The sequence below is a fragment of the Nematostella vectensis genome, chromosome 9, assembly GCF_932526225.1.
Source record: "Nematostella vectensis chromosome 9, jaNemVect1.1, whole genome shotgun sequence".
Taxonomy (NCBI): domain Eukaryota; kingdom Metazoa; phylum Cnidaria; class Anthozoa; order Actiniaria; family Edwardsiidae; genus Nematostella; species Nematostella vectensis.
Window position 1 is genome coordinate 7,490,488 of NC_064042.1, and position 15,856 is coordinate 7,506,343.

Genomic DNA, 15,856 nt, shown 5'->3' on the forward strand with positions numbered 1-15,856 from the left:
TGTTATTTTATAAAAGAAATATGGAAAACTATGCCAACCCACCATCATACAAAGAAAATTATTTACACTTCGAAATTGGCCACACAATCAATTAATTTAACACAATAGATCAAACAATTTGTTCAATTTTCAGTTGTTTGACCAACGGTTCTTCAAGAGTTTTTCTTTAACGACCTTGCCTTTATTGCTATGCTAAATCCAGCTGGTTATTTGAATATTTTTCGCATGTTTGGGTATTTTCCAGTAGGGGGGCAAGTGATTACTAAAGCTCACAAAAGTTACTTGTGTCGATACTTATAAAGAATCGATACTTTCTATTTGTAATCCATTGGCTTATCTTTACAATAATATTCCCTATAACCCATAACACCTCCTTCTCTGTGACCTTAAATTGCCTTGTAAACTGATGGAATGCTAATTTGGTTTATCTCAATTTATCAGAGCCTACAATAGGTTCCTACTTGATATCCCTCATTTGTAGCAGATTTCACCGAGTTTTTGTAGCAAAAATGGAAGAGTCATTGACTGACAAAAAACAGCACCATGTTAATGACTTTACAGGATAGAACTCTATTTTGTTTTTTGAATCTTTAAATATCTAGCGCTCTTCGATCATACCAAAAATCTTTCTTTTTTATTAACATTTGTGTTAAAAAGCCTTGCTAGACATAGATGTATGCCTAGCTGTCTCTTTAGTGTCAGAACTTTGACTTCTGCTTTCAACACATGTGTGCGCATCATGGTTATAACAGCCATGGGACATGATGTTTTCAATTTAGCTTGATTTACATTATTTTTAGTAAGTTATGGCAATGAAGCGATAGCATTTTTTTACTGTTGCTAGAGTAGTAGCTATGAGGGGTCTTTCTGGGTTGTCTAGGACTTGTATAATCTTAATTCAGCAAGTTCTTGCTTGTAATAGGAACCATTGTTTGGCTTTATTGTAAGACTGTTTGCCAGTGGCATGGCTTTGAGGGGTCCTAACAAATACTGTATTTTGTGCATGCCATTGTCTTTAACTTACTTTCGCTTATTATTACTCGATTTTAAAAGGTCATTCCAATAAAGATTGTATCAAATCTAATTTTATAGTAAAATGTTAACTGTATGAAGTGGCATAACTATGGGTAGATCTCATTTGACAGATGTTCACAGTGTACTATTACAGTATATGTATGTTCCATATGGGACTTGCTTGATCTTAACTCTTCCAAGTTATGATTCATCTTGTAAAAGAAAACTTTCTTTGCACTGAAGGTTACGTTTAAAAAGACTTTTAAAACATTTGTTACAAATGCAAAATACAAATATTGAAAAATATAACAATTGCGGTAAGGCAAAAAAACTTCCGAACTTTACTTCCTTTATGTATATTTGAAAATTATACTACTCGTTTTCGTTTTATATGAGTCAATAGATAATCAACTAGGCACGTTTCTGTTTGCTCCTAGAAAACGAAAACGAGTAGTCTAATTGTTTTAGTATTAATCCACTCACATACATCAAATAAATGATGATTTAAATAATTCTCAGTTATAAATAATATAACAAAACACACAAAAAAAGTATTTTACAAAATCAAAACGTGCGCTCGTTTGAAATGGTGTGTTTTCTAGTGCTTTTGCGAGGGCATGCAGATAAACAAAAATTGAAAACTTTAGCTTTAAAAACTTGCAGTTTTCGTTACTCTTAGTGTCCTATTGGAGGGATGGAAAATAAATTTGCTAGAAAAGATTGTGAACCAAATTTGAATCAAGGTTTTTCGTCTCTTTTGCTTCAGTGGCTTTTTCGCCTGCTTTTTCACTACTCACTATCTATGGCTCAGTAGATAGTGAGTACAGGGCCAATCAAATTGCGAGATTTGTGATAGTATGTGAGTGGATTTATACTAAAATGATATATTAATGGAAGGCTCTTTCTTCTATTTATACTAGAATACTGCTCCTTTGTTTTTGCCAGCCTTCCATCCTACCTTTCTCAGGTTATCGAGCAAGTGCAAAAGCATGCTCTGTTCATTATATTTCCAGGCCTACCATATGATAGTGCCCTAGCTGCGGCAAACATAGGCTCACTGGCACAAATAAGGTCAGACGCTTGCAGCAAAGTCATCAGCTCCATACACCAAGACAATCACCTACATTGCTTGGTCAAGGACCGAATTACGCAGCGTAACACCAAATACACCATCAGATCCCACGGTGTACATATCATTAAGCCATGCAATACGACATGATTTTCATCTTTTGTCACAAACCAGTATGCTATAGACATTTTGTAACGTGGAAGTTCTGTACTTTATACTTATCTATACTTTATTATTGTAATTATTGTATTGTTGTCTGCTGACTGCAACTATAATTTAGAAGTCAGTTCTACAAGAGTTGCAATTAAACTAATCTATCTACCTACCTAATCTATTCATAATTTGGGATTTTAATCAGAGATGACTTGAAATGACTGGATTTTTTCTGTCTTGCGTACTGTCCCTATAAGACCTCATCATAAATTTATGCCAATTGTTGATTTTGCAGTACTACACTTCACCACCAGAAGATGAGCGTCCATTGCCAATTACATTACCATCCGAGCCAGCACCAACGTTAGAACACTACCCTGTACAGGTACTGTAGGCCTTTATCTATACCTACTGACCCAAAACCCCGAGATAATGATTTGTAGAAATAAAACTTTGTAGTTTGAAGAGTCTTTATTCAAATGAGATGTCCTTTCAAAGCTTTTTTGCACAAGGCTTTTGCTACTCACTACACGGCCATGAGATTTTGGGGGAATAAGGCATGTTAAAATCACCCTGAAGCACGATTTAAAGAATGTTTACTTTCTTTGTAAGTTAATCTTGGAAGAAAGGAATGCAGATCTAATAAAACATGACAAAGCACGAATTACTGTTTCAGGAAACTCTGACATATCGCAGGAGCACTCCATTGACTGAATATCGCAGGAGCACTCCATTGACTGAAAGCACTCTTTGAACTTCAGAGTTTTGTTACAAACTTTAATTACATTTTGCCACACTTGAACAATTTTAAAATTTTTTTGTTCTTTTTGAGGTACTCTTCAGCTTGATTTGTGTTGATTATGAGAAGGGGGCTCATACAATTCTTTGAAAAGAATCTGCCATTTCTTTGTTCGTGAACTATCAGACAAAATCATAATATCAGGGCTTCTGGAATTACGCGCTTGTGCGGAAGCGCGTAATTTGGCTTTTTCCGCGTAATACACAAATTTCCGTGTAATCCCGCGTAATTTAGCTAATATTTGAAAGACAAAACATTTAAGTGCACAGCTGGTGTGTTCTTTTTAGGGTTCTTACCTCTATTTCTTGTAAAAAAGACATAATTTTTCGTAAGAGTGTGATATTTCGAACTGAATTTCGAAAACAAATAAAATGACTAGGCGTTCTTTGCTAAACCGCGAAGGCCTAGGACTAATAATAAAATACATTTTTTAATTGGCTGGAGCCAATGAAAACTCGTGCAAAAAAAATAAATCTTTTTTAAGTTATTTCGTGCTTTTCTTCGGTACAAAATGTAGTTTTGGCGTAACCCTTGATATTCCATGTAATTTAGCGCGTAATTCGGTAAAGAATCCCAAAAAAAATTTGATTTTTAAAGAAAAATGTATTGCAAAATCACGTGTAATTTAGTGCCTAATGATTGATTTTCCGCGTAATTTAGCGCATAATTTAGCAAAGAATCCAGCATAATTTTGATTTTTTTCCGCGTAATTCCAGAAGCCCTTAATATGTTTGTTTTTATTTAGCGATTGAAATAATCAAATTTTCAATAGAGAGACTCCTGCAATTTATATAATCTGTAATCAACAATCCATCATATTCATTACCTATGAAACCCATTCAACTCTTTGATTAACAGACACGGTGAAATAGCTGTTCATTGCTAGCTCACAAGAACATCCAGTTATAGTTTCATCAAAAGGGAATCCCGCTACAGAAATGTCTGTTAACAGAGTTGATTGTGTTTGGGTCATTGATCTGATTTTGTATTTAATGATTTTTATTAGTTAATAATGGCATAATATAAACATGAAACCATGCTATAAAAGGGTATATGCCAGGAATTCGTCAGCTTCATTTGTCATTCAACCTCTCAGTCAACAAGAGCTCCCACTAGTGCTTTGACTAAAGAGGAATATTTTTTCCTCCATCCTAGAATATTGCCAAGCATTTCAACTTAGAATATCATAGAAAGTACAAGGAAAGCTTAAAAAGTCCTTGCTTAATGCATAATCAGAAAATGCAAACTTACATTGATATGTGATCCTGCTTTTTGGAGCATCATGTATTACTCCAGCACAAACCATCTGCTGGTAGAAAACCTGCAATAGTTCAATGGTTCAATGAAGGATCAATGAATAATTTCCTTCTAACGATTCAGGAATTACCCAGAGATATCACCTTTTTTTTTTAATTCAGAACCACAAATTGTATAATTGCTTCTTCGTTTCATTTTTGCTACAGAAATCTAAGATATAAAAGCAAATCAAGGCAATTCATCTGTTCAATTTGAGTTGCGTTGCCACCAGCCCTTTTTGTTTTAATTCAAAATGTTAATTTGTGGATAGTACTTACTTTTTTATTACATGGTTTCGTGTTTAAGCTTGGTAATTGACCAGGTAGGTTGTCATGGTGAGCTACATGTGTTATTAAAATTCTTGTGGTGCTAAGTTCTCAATGCACAGGTGCACATTTCACAGCATTGCGCATGGCTTTTATGCATGTTTCTTCAGTGCCTGTTAAATTATGCTGATTTTATTGGTTATGTTGGTAGGTGTTGCTTGAGTGTTGCATTAGTGGTTTGTTCAAGTGCTTTTGTTTGCATTGCTGGTTTGTGAAGGTGGTCCCTCTTGTATATGATAGCTTGCATGGTACATTAATAATAGTCTCCTATGTTGTTTTTTGAATCTTTATCTAGCGCTTCTCAATCATACCAAAAATCTATCTTTTATTTATCAACATTTGTGTTAAAAAGCCTTGCTAGACATAGATGTATGCCTAGCTGTCTGTTAGTGTCAGAACTTTGACTTCTGCTTTCAACACATGTTTGCGCATCATGGTAATAACTGCCATGGGACATGGCATGTGTAGACTATTCTCTGGTACAACCGTCTCATTCATCAGCATATTCATCAAGCAAGTCATTATGTGCATCAATTTTAAAATCCTACAAGAGGATACAAAAATTTCAAAGCCAATACAGGAAAACAGAAAAAATAAATCAAAGTCAACTTTTGTTATTAACAATCAATTTAAAAATCCTACAAGAAGGTACTAAAATTACTTTTTTACAGCCAAATTTGTTGTTGTGCGACCTCAGCGAATCCAAAATCCTTGTCTAGTTTGGGAATAGCGCGTAGTCAGACACAAGCTTTGAGGGTGGTTTGTCTGGTTTTGATTGTTTGGTTTGATTGACTACTCATTTTTCCCAAACGAAGAAAGGAATTTTTGATTCTGGTAGGTCGCGCAACAATGAATTTGGCTATAACCAAAACTGGTTCAATGTGACTTAATATTCATTATGGGCTAATGTGCGACAAAACAATATAGTTCTTAGAACAAAAAAGTTGGAGTAACTCTGAATCAAAGCTCAATCTTCTGGGTTATAATTTTTAAGTCTGAAGGCTTACAGGTATACAATAGTTTTTTTTTTATCAAGTATAAAGTTCATGACAAAGATGTACTTTTTAATGAGAACTTATTTACCTATATGGTCATATGCAAAATATCTTGGTCAGACCATATATCTATGGTCAGAGTATAGCAAATAGCTGAAGTTGTCTCAGTACTAGGGTTCTGTAATTTTTTTCCTGTAGAGTCATCTTTGTTTAAGCTCTTTCTTTTTAACCTTTCTTGAGTTATAAGCTATATTGCATAACACATCTTGGTTGCTGCAACGTTAGGTGAAAGCCTCCCTACTCTTAAGGAGACTTACTCTTATCAAATCATGCTGCCTGTTCCACAAGTTTTCCAAATTGAAATGCTAATTTGCTAATCTTACTAACAAAATAGAGAAATGATCATCACATTGCCCATAATGTTTTTTTTCTACTTTTAAGCTAATCAAATGAAGTATAAATAAATTTTTCATGGGTTTTCATAAATTTGTTATGGGTGGGTTCAGGTTTCTTTTACAAACTTGTTGTCTTTATCAGATTTAAAACATAGACTGAGATGGTATCACTATTTAGAAAATGACTTGTATTCGACTCTTGATCCTTATAGCTTAGACACCAAGCTTGAGTTTCCTGTCACCTTTATCTAATCCTCCACCTCTGCAATAACAAGGGCAAGAGGTGATAAAGCCAGACAACCCCATTTACATGCTGGTACCATGTCAGACTATACTTTTATGATGATTGGCAGCTTGTTGTTAAAGCGTCACGATCCATCTAATGACTTTCTCATCAGACAATCAAAATTATTAATTCATATCTGAATCACCACAAAAAAATTAATTGGGGTTTTTAAAAAAAGAATCCTAAACAAATAGGCCAAAGTGTTGATGATTTTTCTTTGCTCAGAGTTATAGTTTTCATTCTATTGTTGTTTATAGTTATTTTTCTGTGTTTTTAGGTTCAAGAAAACGGTAGCTCCAGCGATTAGTGGGAGAATTCCACAAGTGCAATCTATAAAATTTCCAATTGCAATATATTCCAATTAGGCAAATGTTGCCAATATAGAATTAATCCCATACAGTACAGTATAGCTAATTACACATATTCACATACTATCACATACATATATACCTACCATACATTTTTTAATAAACAGAGAAATGCTAGGTTTCCATTAAAATTCCCAATTAAAAATATCTCATATATTTTTCAGATGCTGTTTTTAACCTATATTTTGAGGAAGAGAAATGTCAAATGCAGCTCATTATTTTTTCATGCTATAATTCAGATCATTTTCAGAATGTAACGTAGACTAACATTGTATAACCTTGTCATTTAAAATAAAATAATTATTTGGAAAACTTGTGGATTGTCTCAGTACCAATGGCATTTGTAAGCCTAATGCCAATGTAAAAACTCAAGTGAATCTGGAGAAAACCCTAATTTTTGCAGAATGTTGTTTTGAGTTGATGCTTGAATAGGGTGTGGTACGGAGGTAAATTGTTGTGGCTCACCTTGGTGCAAACATCAGACCACATAGAATTTAGTCATTGACTTTTTCCCAGTAGAAACCTTAATTTAATTAAAAATTGAACCTTGCCTTTGATGGTTGTGTCTCACTGTTTTGTACTTTTCTTTAGTTGTATTTAGATTTGTTTTTCTTAAGGACAAGATTTTCATTTGTAGGTAGAATTTTCAAGCTTTCTCCTGGTTATTCTTCTTCTAGTAGTACTTCCAATTGGAGGGTTATAGTTGTTTGGTAGCAGATATTTTTTTATATAGGGATAAACCTTCAGAGGGGATATAACATTTTATATTAATGTTCAGGTTCAAGAAAGCTGTAATTTACATTAAAATCAGCACCTCAGCTGTGTTTTATAGGATAATGAAAACAGAAAAGAAGCTTGGAAATTTTCAAGGTGAAGTAATGCCTAAAAGCAAACAGTTGTAATCTATGAAGCTTAGCCTTTCAGGATTTAAAATAATTTTGAAAATTGCATTTCAACTGAATGCATAGCAGCATACAATAAAAATTAATATAAATTAAATTTCATAAAGAAATTCTAGACAATTACATGCTATCCACCTTAACATAACATAACATTAAATATTGCTCTTAAGGCACTCACAATTATCTGTGAGTTGCCACCTGAAATGTATTCATACAAAAGTAAATTTATTGCTATTTCATATCCACCAGTACCCATAGTGGGAATTAATAGCTAACACACCACATATTATCTTTTAAAGGAAGGTTAAATCCATCTGCTCCAAGTTCAATGCTATATTAGTCATGTAAAACCCACTATCAGAAAAAGGAACAACTTCAGCTTGCTGGGAACAAACACAATGTTGGCTAAGGTATGCCAATAACTGCTACTAAGACTTATGGTCTTGGAATTATCCTCTGACTTTGGAGACAAAATTATGACAGATGTCCAAAGCATGCTTTTTGTCATTGCTTTGTTTGTTTGTTTTAATCTAACAATCTAGATGTCAGCAAACCTGTTACTTTTAGAAAGAGATGTTTTGCTGATGAAGGGTTTGCTTAGATCTATTCAAGGAGAATGTATTCTAGTCTTGAGTTTGAACTGTTTAATTATGTATTAAATGCAACATTTTTTTGGCACTATGTTTTTGACTATTATAGGTGTTGAATTTGTCTGATTGTTTTGCTAAATATTTTCTCTTTGTGAAAATTCAAGTGAAAAGCATGATCAAACTAAAATAAGACTTTGTTAGTTTTTTTTTTTTCAAATGTAACCTAATTGGTGCTTACCACATGATAGAGAAAATCATGTAATCAGCTCTTCTGGCCTTTACATTTTTCTGTAAAGGCCAGGTAAAAATGGGCAGGGCTAAAACACAGGTCACCGAGTCTCAGGGTCACCAGAAACGGGAAAAGTGATGGGGGTGCCAAACGAATTGTACATGCGGCAAATATTCAAAAAAAATTCTTCTTCTCTCTGACTAGGCTCCGTTGTGGTGTCGTTTTCTGCAAAAATCCCCCCTGGAACTGAGCCTACTCTCTGACAAGCCCTCCATTATTTTGTCAATACAGCGGTGTTATTTACAGGCGCATAGAATGGTCATTTTGACTAGTGCGCACGGGTATGTACAAGCTTCAAAACTGTTTTTCTTCAAATAAAACAGATCTCAAATGGAAAAAGTCCCACTTGATAAATGTATATGCGTAAAGGGCGCTATGCGCCTGATTTACTATTTCTGTATGTGAAAAAAATGCCAACATTTTTTCCAAAAGTGTGTAGCTCGCGCCATGCTGGCTATGGCCCACTCCCCTTCACGGGGTATCCTTGCAGCCGGAAAAGAGCAATGCTGGATCCTCCAGCAAAAAAACCTCCCCCCTTCGCTTTTCTTTGAGGAGAAGAAATATGATTGACGTCTGAGAAGGGATGCCAGCCCATAAGCCAATCAGGTTTGCCCGGTGTTTTGGTCGCGTCAATTGTCTGGCTACTATTGTCCACCCGTGGGAAATTCACTTCGCTCTCTTGGAATCAGAAGAACGAAATGGTGAGTGAAGAGAGCGATGTTGGCGAAGTGTCTTTCCATTAAAACGTTTGACTTGCAAAAGTAAAATAAAATAAGTAAAAAATATCAAATAGATGGTGACCTGGCAACCTGTGTTTTAGCCCTGCCGGGTCAAAATTGTTAACTTTCTTGCTTTTCAATGACTTTTTTTTTTTTTCAAAATAATACCTATTCCATGTTAACCATATCTACCAACTGGCCCACAAGGTTGATTCTATCATCAACCATATGTTGTTTTTTTTTTTGCTCAAGTACCACCACTATATTTCATATATTTGAGCAGATTCGTCCATTGAAACTGCATTGCATAAAAATAGAAATAATAACTGTGTGTGAAAGGGTAAAAAGGTTTTAATGTTTGAAAATTAATTCAAATAAAGACATCCATGTTTGCTGAATCATAGCCTTTGGTAGTGTTCATTAAATACCCCGGAGGGGTGCCTGAGGGGTGAGGGGGTATTTGGGAAGGGGAGCTCCAGGTATTCTTATCCACGCAAAGGGGGCTCCCAAAAAATGGGCCTTCTAAGGGGGACTCTGAATGTTTTCTTAGCTCTTCTGAGATCCTGGGGTTTAAGGAGAGAAATGTTTTATATCGAAGGGGGGTTTTGTGAAACTCTTCCCTTCCACCCCTTATGGTATTTAATAAAACACTTCCTTAGGCAGCATGAAATTGCTGTCTAGAAATAAAGAGCATTTTATTGTCTGCATTTTGGTGTCAATGTTAGTGTTCATTGTATTACAGTCTACAAGTTTCACAACAACAAGTTTCTGTTTATTTTGTCCTGTGGAGTAAAAAGGTGAAATAAAAAATCCCAGGATGAAAATATAGGACAAAATATATACACCCTCTTGGTTATCAAAAAGGATTTTTTGCACTTTGCCAAATAACAGTTTAATACCTTTAACAGCCTACTTGGATGTGTGTGTGGTAGTGTGAAATCACTTCAAGGAGTGGGATTTTATGTTGTTATCCTTGAAGTTGCTGTCAACTCCTTGCTAGAAATATCTAAATCCTATTAGAAAAGTTTTTAGTATAATCCCTTTTACATTTTGTATCCAAACCTCATGCTACCCAGTGTTTAGTAACTTGTGGTTTTGTCTATTAGGGTTTCTTAAGTGGATATCTATATCCTGTAAACAAAAGGGATATAACCACAGAATATTAGAAATACCCCTGAAGCCACCATGGTCCATTTATACATTAAAATTAAAACCATCACTTCCTAAGCATGTCATGTCAAGAAATCAGTGGATTATGCTCTCTAATGTTGCTTGTACTTTTGCACCCAGTTGAAAAACAATTGCCACATGGCTTTATAAATAACATTTTCACTCAGTTTGTCATAAACATAATTTACATGTTAACTAGTTTTTTTTATTGATTTTGGGTAGCTATTGAGAAGATCACACTCAATCAATCAAACCTTTATTGCCTCACATTTAAATTCAATTTGATTCTCACTTCTTCACAGATGACTGTTAGTCATTGTCTCCAAGCACAACAGCAATACCAGTCAACCATATTACATAGGCAAAGTGAGGAGAGAATAGACATGATTACATAACATGATATGTGACTTCATGTAAATTCTCATAACTGAGGTTAATTAGGCAGACATTTTGATCTTATTAAGATTCAGCATGAGTCACAGAATAATTATTATTCATGGAATGGAGTACACCCTCTGCCATATGTATTGAATACAAATGTTTCACAGTTCTGGCCTAAACTGATTCCTTCAATCAACAAATTCATGGGACTTGTCTATCAGATTTCAAGCCAAGGCTAAATCTACATCTTGTGTTGTGATTAGCATATTCTACAGACCGCCATATTTCTGTGACTGCTTTTGGTTTGAAAATGTCTTGAGTTTGGATTGGAAAATGATTCTTGCATGATGGTGAAGGCATTTGCTTGTTGTGGTAGCTCTTCAGCAGTGGTAAATACAATGTTTTGCTGGTTGATTGTTTTATTTAGCACTAGATATAAGTGAGTTTATCCACACCATGGCAAACCAATATTATTTTACACACAGCCATGTCAAGGGAAGTTTTCCCTTCTCTGTTCTTATATTTTATATCTTTATCCTTAGCCTGATGCTGCCCCGCTTCCTAGTCCAACCAAGAGTACACCTAAAGTAAGTAAAACATTTAATGATAACACAGTTATAATTCTCTTATTCACCAAACCATTCCCCTCTTGAATTCGTGATCCTGAAGCTTAACAGTTGCACTTTATGAATATTCAATTATGTTCACTCAAGCCCTATTGTGTCACTGCATTTAGCTCCATTTCCTTCAAATAGTTAGGACAATTCTCTAAATTTCTGTGACATTAAATGATCTAAATATTTTAAATGCCATATTTGCACTTTTACTAATCTCCATATGGTCTGTTTGCTCTGCTGTGGTTGGTTTTTATCACTCATTCAAGAGCTTGTCTGTCTGCAATCTACAACCTTTGCTCCATTCTCTGTCATTTTTATTCTTTCACTGTAAATATATTGATTCATCCTCCATTTGTAGGCAGCTGCATTTGTTATTCTGCCTTGGTTTGACCCACAAGGTTTCTGTGCTATTTGTTTGACTTTTGTTATGCTGATAAAAGTGTATAGGCTTATTCTTTGCCCTACTCCAAAGATCTTCTAGGTCACTATTATCTCATTGTGATAATTTTCTTTTACTTGACTCTGAATACTAAAGCTTGATTTTTATATTGCTCCACCTAGGATAGATTTATTATGAAAATGTACTCATCTGTAAAAATCCAATAATGGAAACCAAATATACGTATTTCTTAGGTGTGAAACAATTTGAATTCATACAGTTATAGTCATCAGAACAATGTGCATGCCCCTCATAGCAAGAACTGACTATTTCATATTTCTCATTATCTTTGTATATCTCTAATCAGCAAAGCAGTATCACACAAAATGTCAAGAAATTTCTTAATTTCCTGTGTGGTTTCACCACACCTTGAAGTCAGCCCTGTTGAAACTAACTGTATGTGTATAAAAGTATGAATTTTGTGGGTTTCTATGAGTGATCTACCTATCCTTTGTCTCACATATGTTTGTCTCAATGTGGTTTAGACACACAATAGAAAGCCCTGTCGAGCTTCTTTACAATTTCTATTGTATAGCATTTATTCTCTGCATGAGACTTTAAGAACCAAGTGGTTTTACCACAAACCTTCATTGCTTTATCAGTTTCCATCAGTTTCTGAGAGCCGGTTTATTAATCATTTATTCTCTTAATGTATCAATAAGAGAAACAAAATCAGCATAACCTATGGTGGTACCTACTTTTTTGCTACAAAAAAAATGCTTTGATCCTGTCTGCACCACTGTATTTATGTTAAGGCTATTGCCAGAAGAAATATAGTTCAGTATAAAAAAACAAAGTTTAAAATTGAAAATTCAATTCTTTTCTCAAAGAGAGAAACATTTGTAGAATAACTATTTTATTTTGTTTGTCAATAGGTTTGAATGCTTCTATGTTTTTTTGGTAGTCAAATTCCATTGTTGCTTTTATCTGCAATCTACCACCATTAGGCTTGTCATTGTTAGATAACTTATTTATTGACAGTGTCTTATCAGGTATATAGGTTCAAGCTCTTTGGCAGCTTATTATCAACATGAAACTGTAGCTCCATGGATTTGTTTTTATTTGATCAAGTGTTAAGCTCTAGACACCTTTTAATTGAAAAAAAAAAAGATCAATATTTTCATTGTGGTTGCTGAATTTTGGCTATTCTATTATTTAAGATATAGGTTGTTTATATGCAGTGAAATATTGTGATTTGATTTTACTGCTGTTTATGCTTGGGAAGAGATGCTTTTTTTTCAATTTTATTTTCTACTACAGTTTTGTAGTGCACTACAGTTTTGCAATTGCAATGTGGTCTTGGGTAAGATATCCTTGCTATGTTCATAAATAATAGTGCATTTAATAAATTATTAGTATGGTTATCTTTTTAGTGACAATGCACTTTTTTTAGAAATTGCACTTTTATATTTTTTGTCTTTATATTTTTTATTACATCGAAATTATTTAAACAATGGAATAAAACATTTATAAATTGCAATAATCATTGCAGTGACCAAAAAATGCTTGTTCTTCTTTCAAACTCAGATTGGTTATCATACCTTTATTTCAAAGCAAGATCTGTCACACGTCCAATAACACATGTAATTGAACAAATGTCGTTTCTTAGGCAATGTATATATCACATTGGAGATTATTCCTATTAGGAACCTTTTTTGGGAAGTTAACAAAACACATATTTTTGTTGATTTCCTACAATGAGGCTTAGTTCCAGTGAAAAGAAATTAAAAATAAAAAACATTCAGCATTTACAAAGGATGTAAAAGGAAATAGTCAAATTGTCTATGTTAGCATAAAACCACTTGAAGATCATGTGGGTATTTTTCAGTCATGTCTACACCTGTATATGACATGTAGAAAGAAGTTGAAATTAATCCTTTTGCAGTTATAGCACATTCTTTTTCTGTCCTTTTTGTGCCAATAGGTATGATATCAGCTTTCTTGACAGAGAAAAAAATATTTGGAAAACTTGTTTTGTTATGTAGCAAAAACAAGTATAACTTTTACTCTCAAACTTGATGCAGGAAAGCAATGTTTGATTTTGAATTTTTGCCCTACAGTACCTGAGATCTTTTGATGTACACTTTTGATGTGCATGTGGCAGTGCATGTGACAATAGCGCCATTTTACTTCAGGTCATTTATGTTACATGCTACACTTTACAATCACCATGGCTTACTTGAAGCCCTAATTTTTAACGGAAATCGCAAAAATGCATTTCAAAATTGTAAAAGCAGTTTGTCTATATGAAGTTTCTTTGAGGATGTGTCTGATATAGTCATTTAGAGCAGATGACCTGTTACAGCAAATAGCATGAATTCTAATAGATTTGTTTATCTGCTGAGGTTTCTGACAGCCCACCAAATTTTTATGTAATCAATCCAAAGTAAACTGCAATTGCCACTTTAAGGGGTACAATTTCAGAGGCAATGAACTCTTACTCTATAGTAATTTTAACTATATCATATTAATAATATATTATTTGTCTGTTTCATAGCCAAAAGAAGAGGACAATGTTGAACAAGTAGTCGCATTGCCAACAACAAACTATGAAACTCTTGAAATCACTTTGGAAAGGGTAAGTTTATTGGAATATAACTGTGTATGCAGTCGAAAGCTCTTTTTCTTAAAAAAAAAACTGTATGCTTTCTGTTTTTATGAAGCATTGTATTAAGTGATAAATGCTGATTTTGTGGCTTTGTTTTTTTTAGCACACAAAAGGTGACTTATGCTAACAGTTTACATGACTTTTTGGTGAAAAATTTGTGTGCAATTTATTTTTTTAATTGTTTTCTGGCATGGGTCATTTCTGTGTTTATTTTTGCTTGAATTTCCACTCAAAATAGTCATGTGATCAGTCAGTTAGTGCAATATTTATATTGTTTACACCTCAGTTCCTAAAGGCATCTATTTCTTATGCAAAATTGGGTCCTGAGGAAGTGGTCTAGATCCCATTGTCTCACCCATTTTTGTTTATCAACCCATCTTCCGCTGCTGTTAGCCACAAAATCCATGAATAAAATCCTGTTCCAGTAACCCAGGGTCCCCTTTAGGGACTTGTCAAGGGTGTCTCCAGTGTTATCCTAAGTTATCCTTTTGTTGCAGGGAGGGTCTGGTCTTGGATTTAGCATTGCCGGAGGAACAGATAACCCTCACGTTGATGATGACTTTGGTATCTACATCACTAAAGTAATCCCAGGAGGTGCAGCTGCGCAGGATGGCAGGCTACAGGTCAATGACTGCATCCTGTCCGTAAATGGCACTAACACGGTTGATATTGAACACCAACAGGCTGTTGACGCTCTCAAGGCTGCTGGCAGCCAAGTCACACTGGTGAGGTTATACCTTATGTACCATAGATACCAAGTCACACTGGTGAGGTTATACCTTATGTACCATAGATACCAAGTCACACTGGTGAGGTTATACCTTATGTGCCATAGATACCAAGTCACACTGGTGAGGTTATACCTTATGTGCCATAGATACCAAGTCACACTGGTGAGGTTATACCTTATGTGCCATAGATACCAAGTCACACTGGTGAGGTTATACCTTATGTACCATAGATACCAAGTCACACTGGTGAGGTTATACCTTATGTACCATAGATACCAAGTCACACTGGTGAGGTTATACCTTATGTACCATAGATACCAAGTCACACTGGTGAGGTTATACCTTATGTACCATAGATACCAAGTCACACTGGTGAGGTTATACCTTATGTACCATAGATACCAAGTCACACTGGTGAGGTTATACCTTATGTACCATAGATACCAAGTCACACTGGTGAGGTTATACCTTATGTGCCATAGATACCATGTCACACTGGTGAGGTTATACCTTATGTGCCATAGATACCAAGTCACACTGGTGAGGTTATACCTTATGTACCATAGATACCAAGTCACACTGGTGAGGTTATACCTTATGTGCCATAGATACCAAGTCACACTGGTGAGGTTATACCTTATGTACCATAGATACCAAGTCACACTGGTGAGGTTATACCTTATGTACCATAGATACCAAGTCACACTGG

The 15,856-nt window shown here is 34.7% G+C and overlaps 1 protein-coding gene across 2 annotated transcripts in view; it reads left to right on the forward strand.

The window, feature by feature from the left end:
- The window catches only part of LOC5518154 (disks large homolog 1), a 29,127-nt gene that overhangs the window by 1,186 nt on the left and 12,085 nt on the right, over nt 1-15,856 (forward strand). The window contains exons 4-7 of one of the 2 annotated variants that reach the window (XM_001638073.3): nt 2,532-2,621; nt 11,295-11,339; nt 14,306-14,386; nt 14,914-15,141. In XM_001638073.3, the coding sequence (XP_001638123.3) occupies nt 2,532-2,621; nt 11,295-11,339; nt 14,306-14,386; nt 14,914-15,141 (444 nt within the window). Of the gene's footprint in view, nt 1-2,531; nt 2,622-10,856; nt 11,142-11,294; nt 11,340-14,305; nt 14,387-14,913; nt 15,142-15,856 lie in introns of those variants that run through there. The other variant, XM_048733071.1, reaches the window with a different exon arrangement.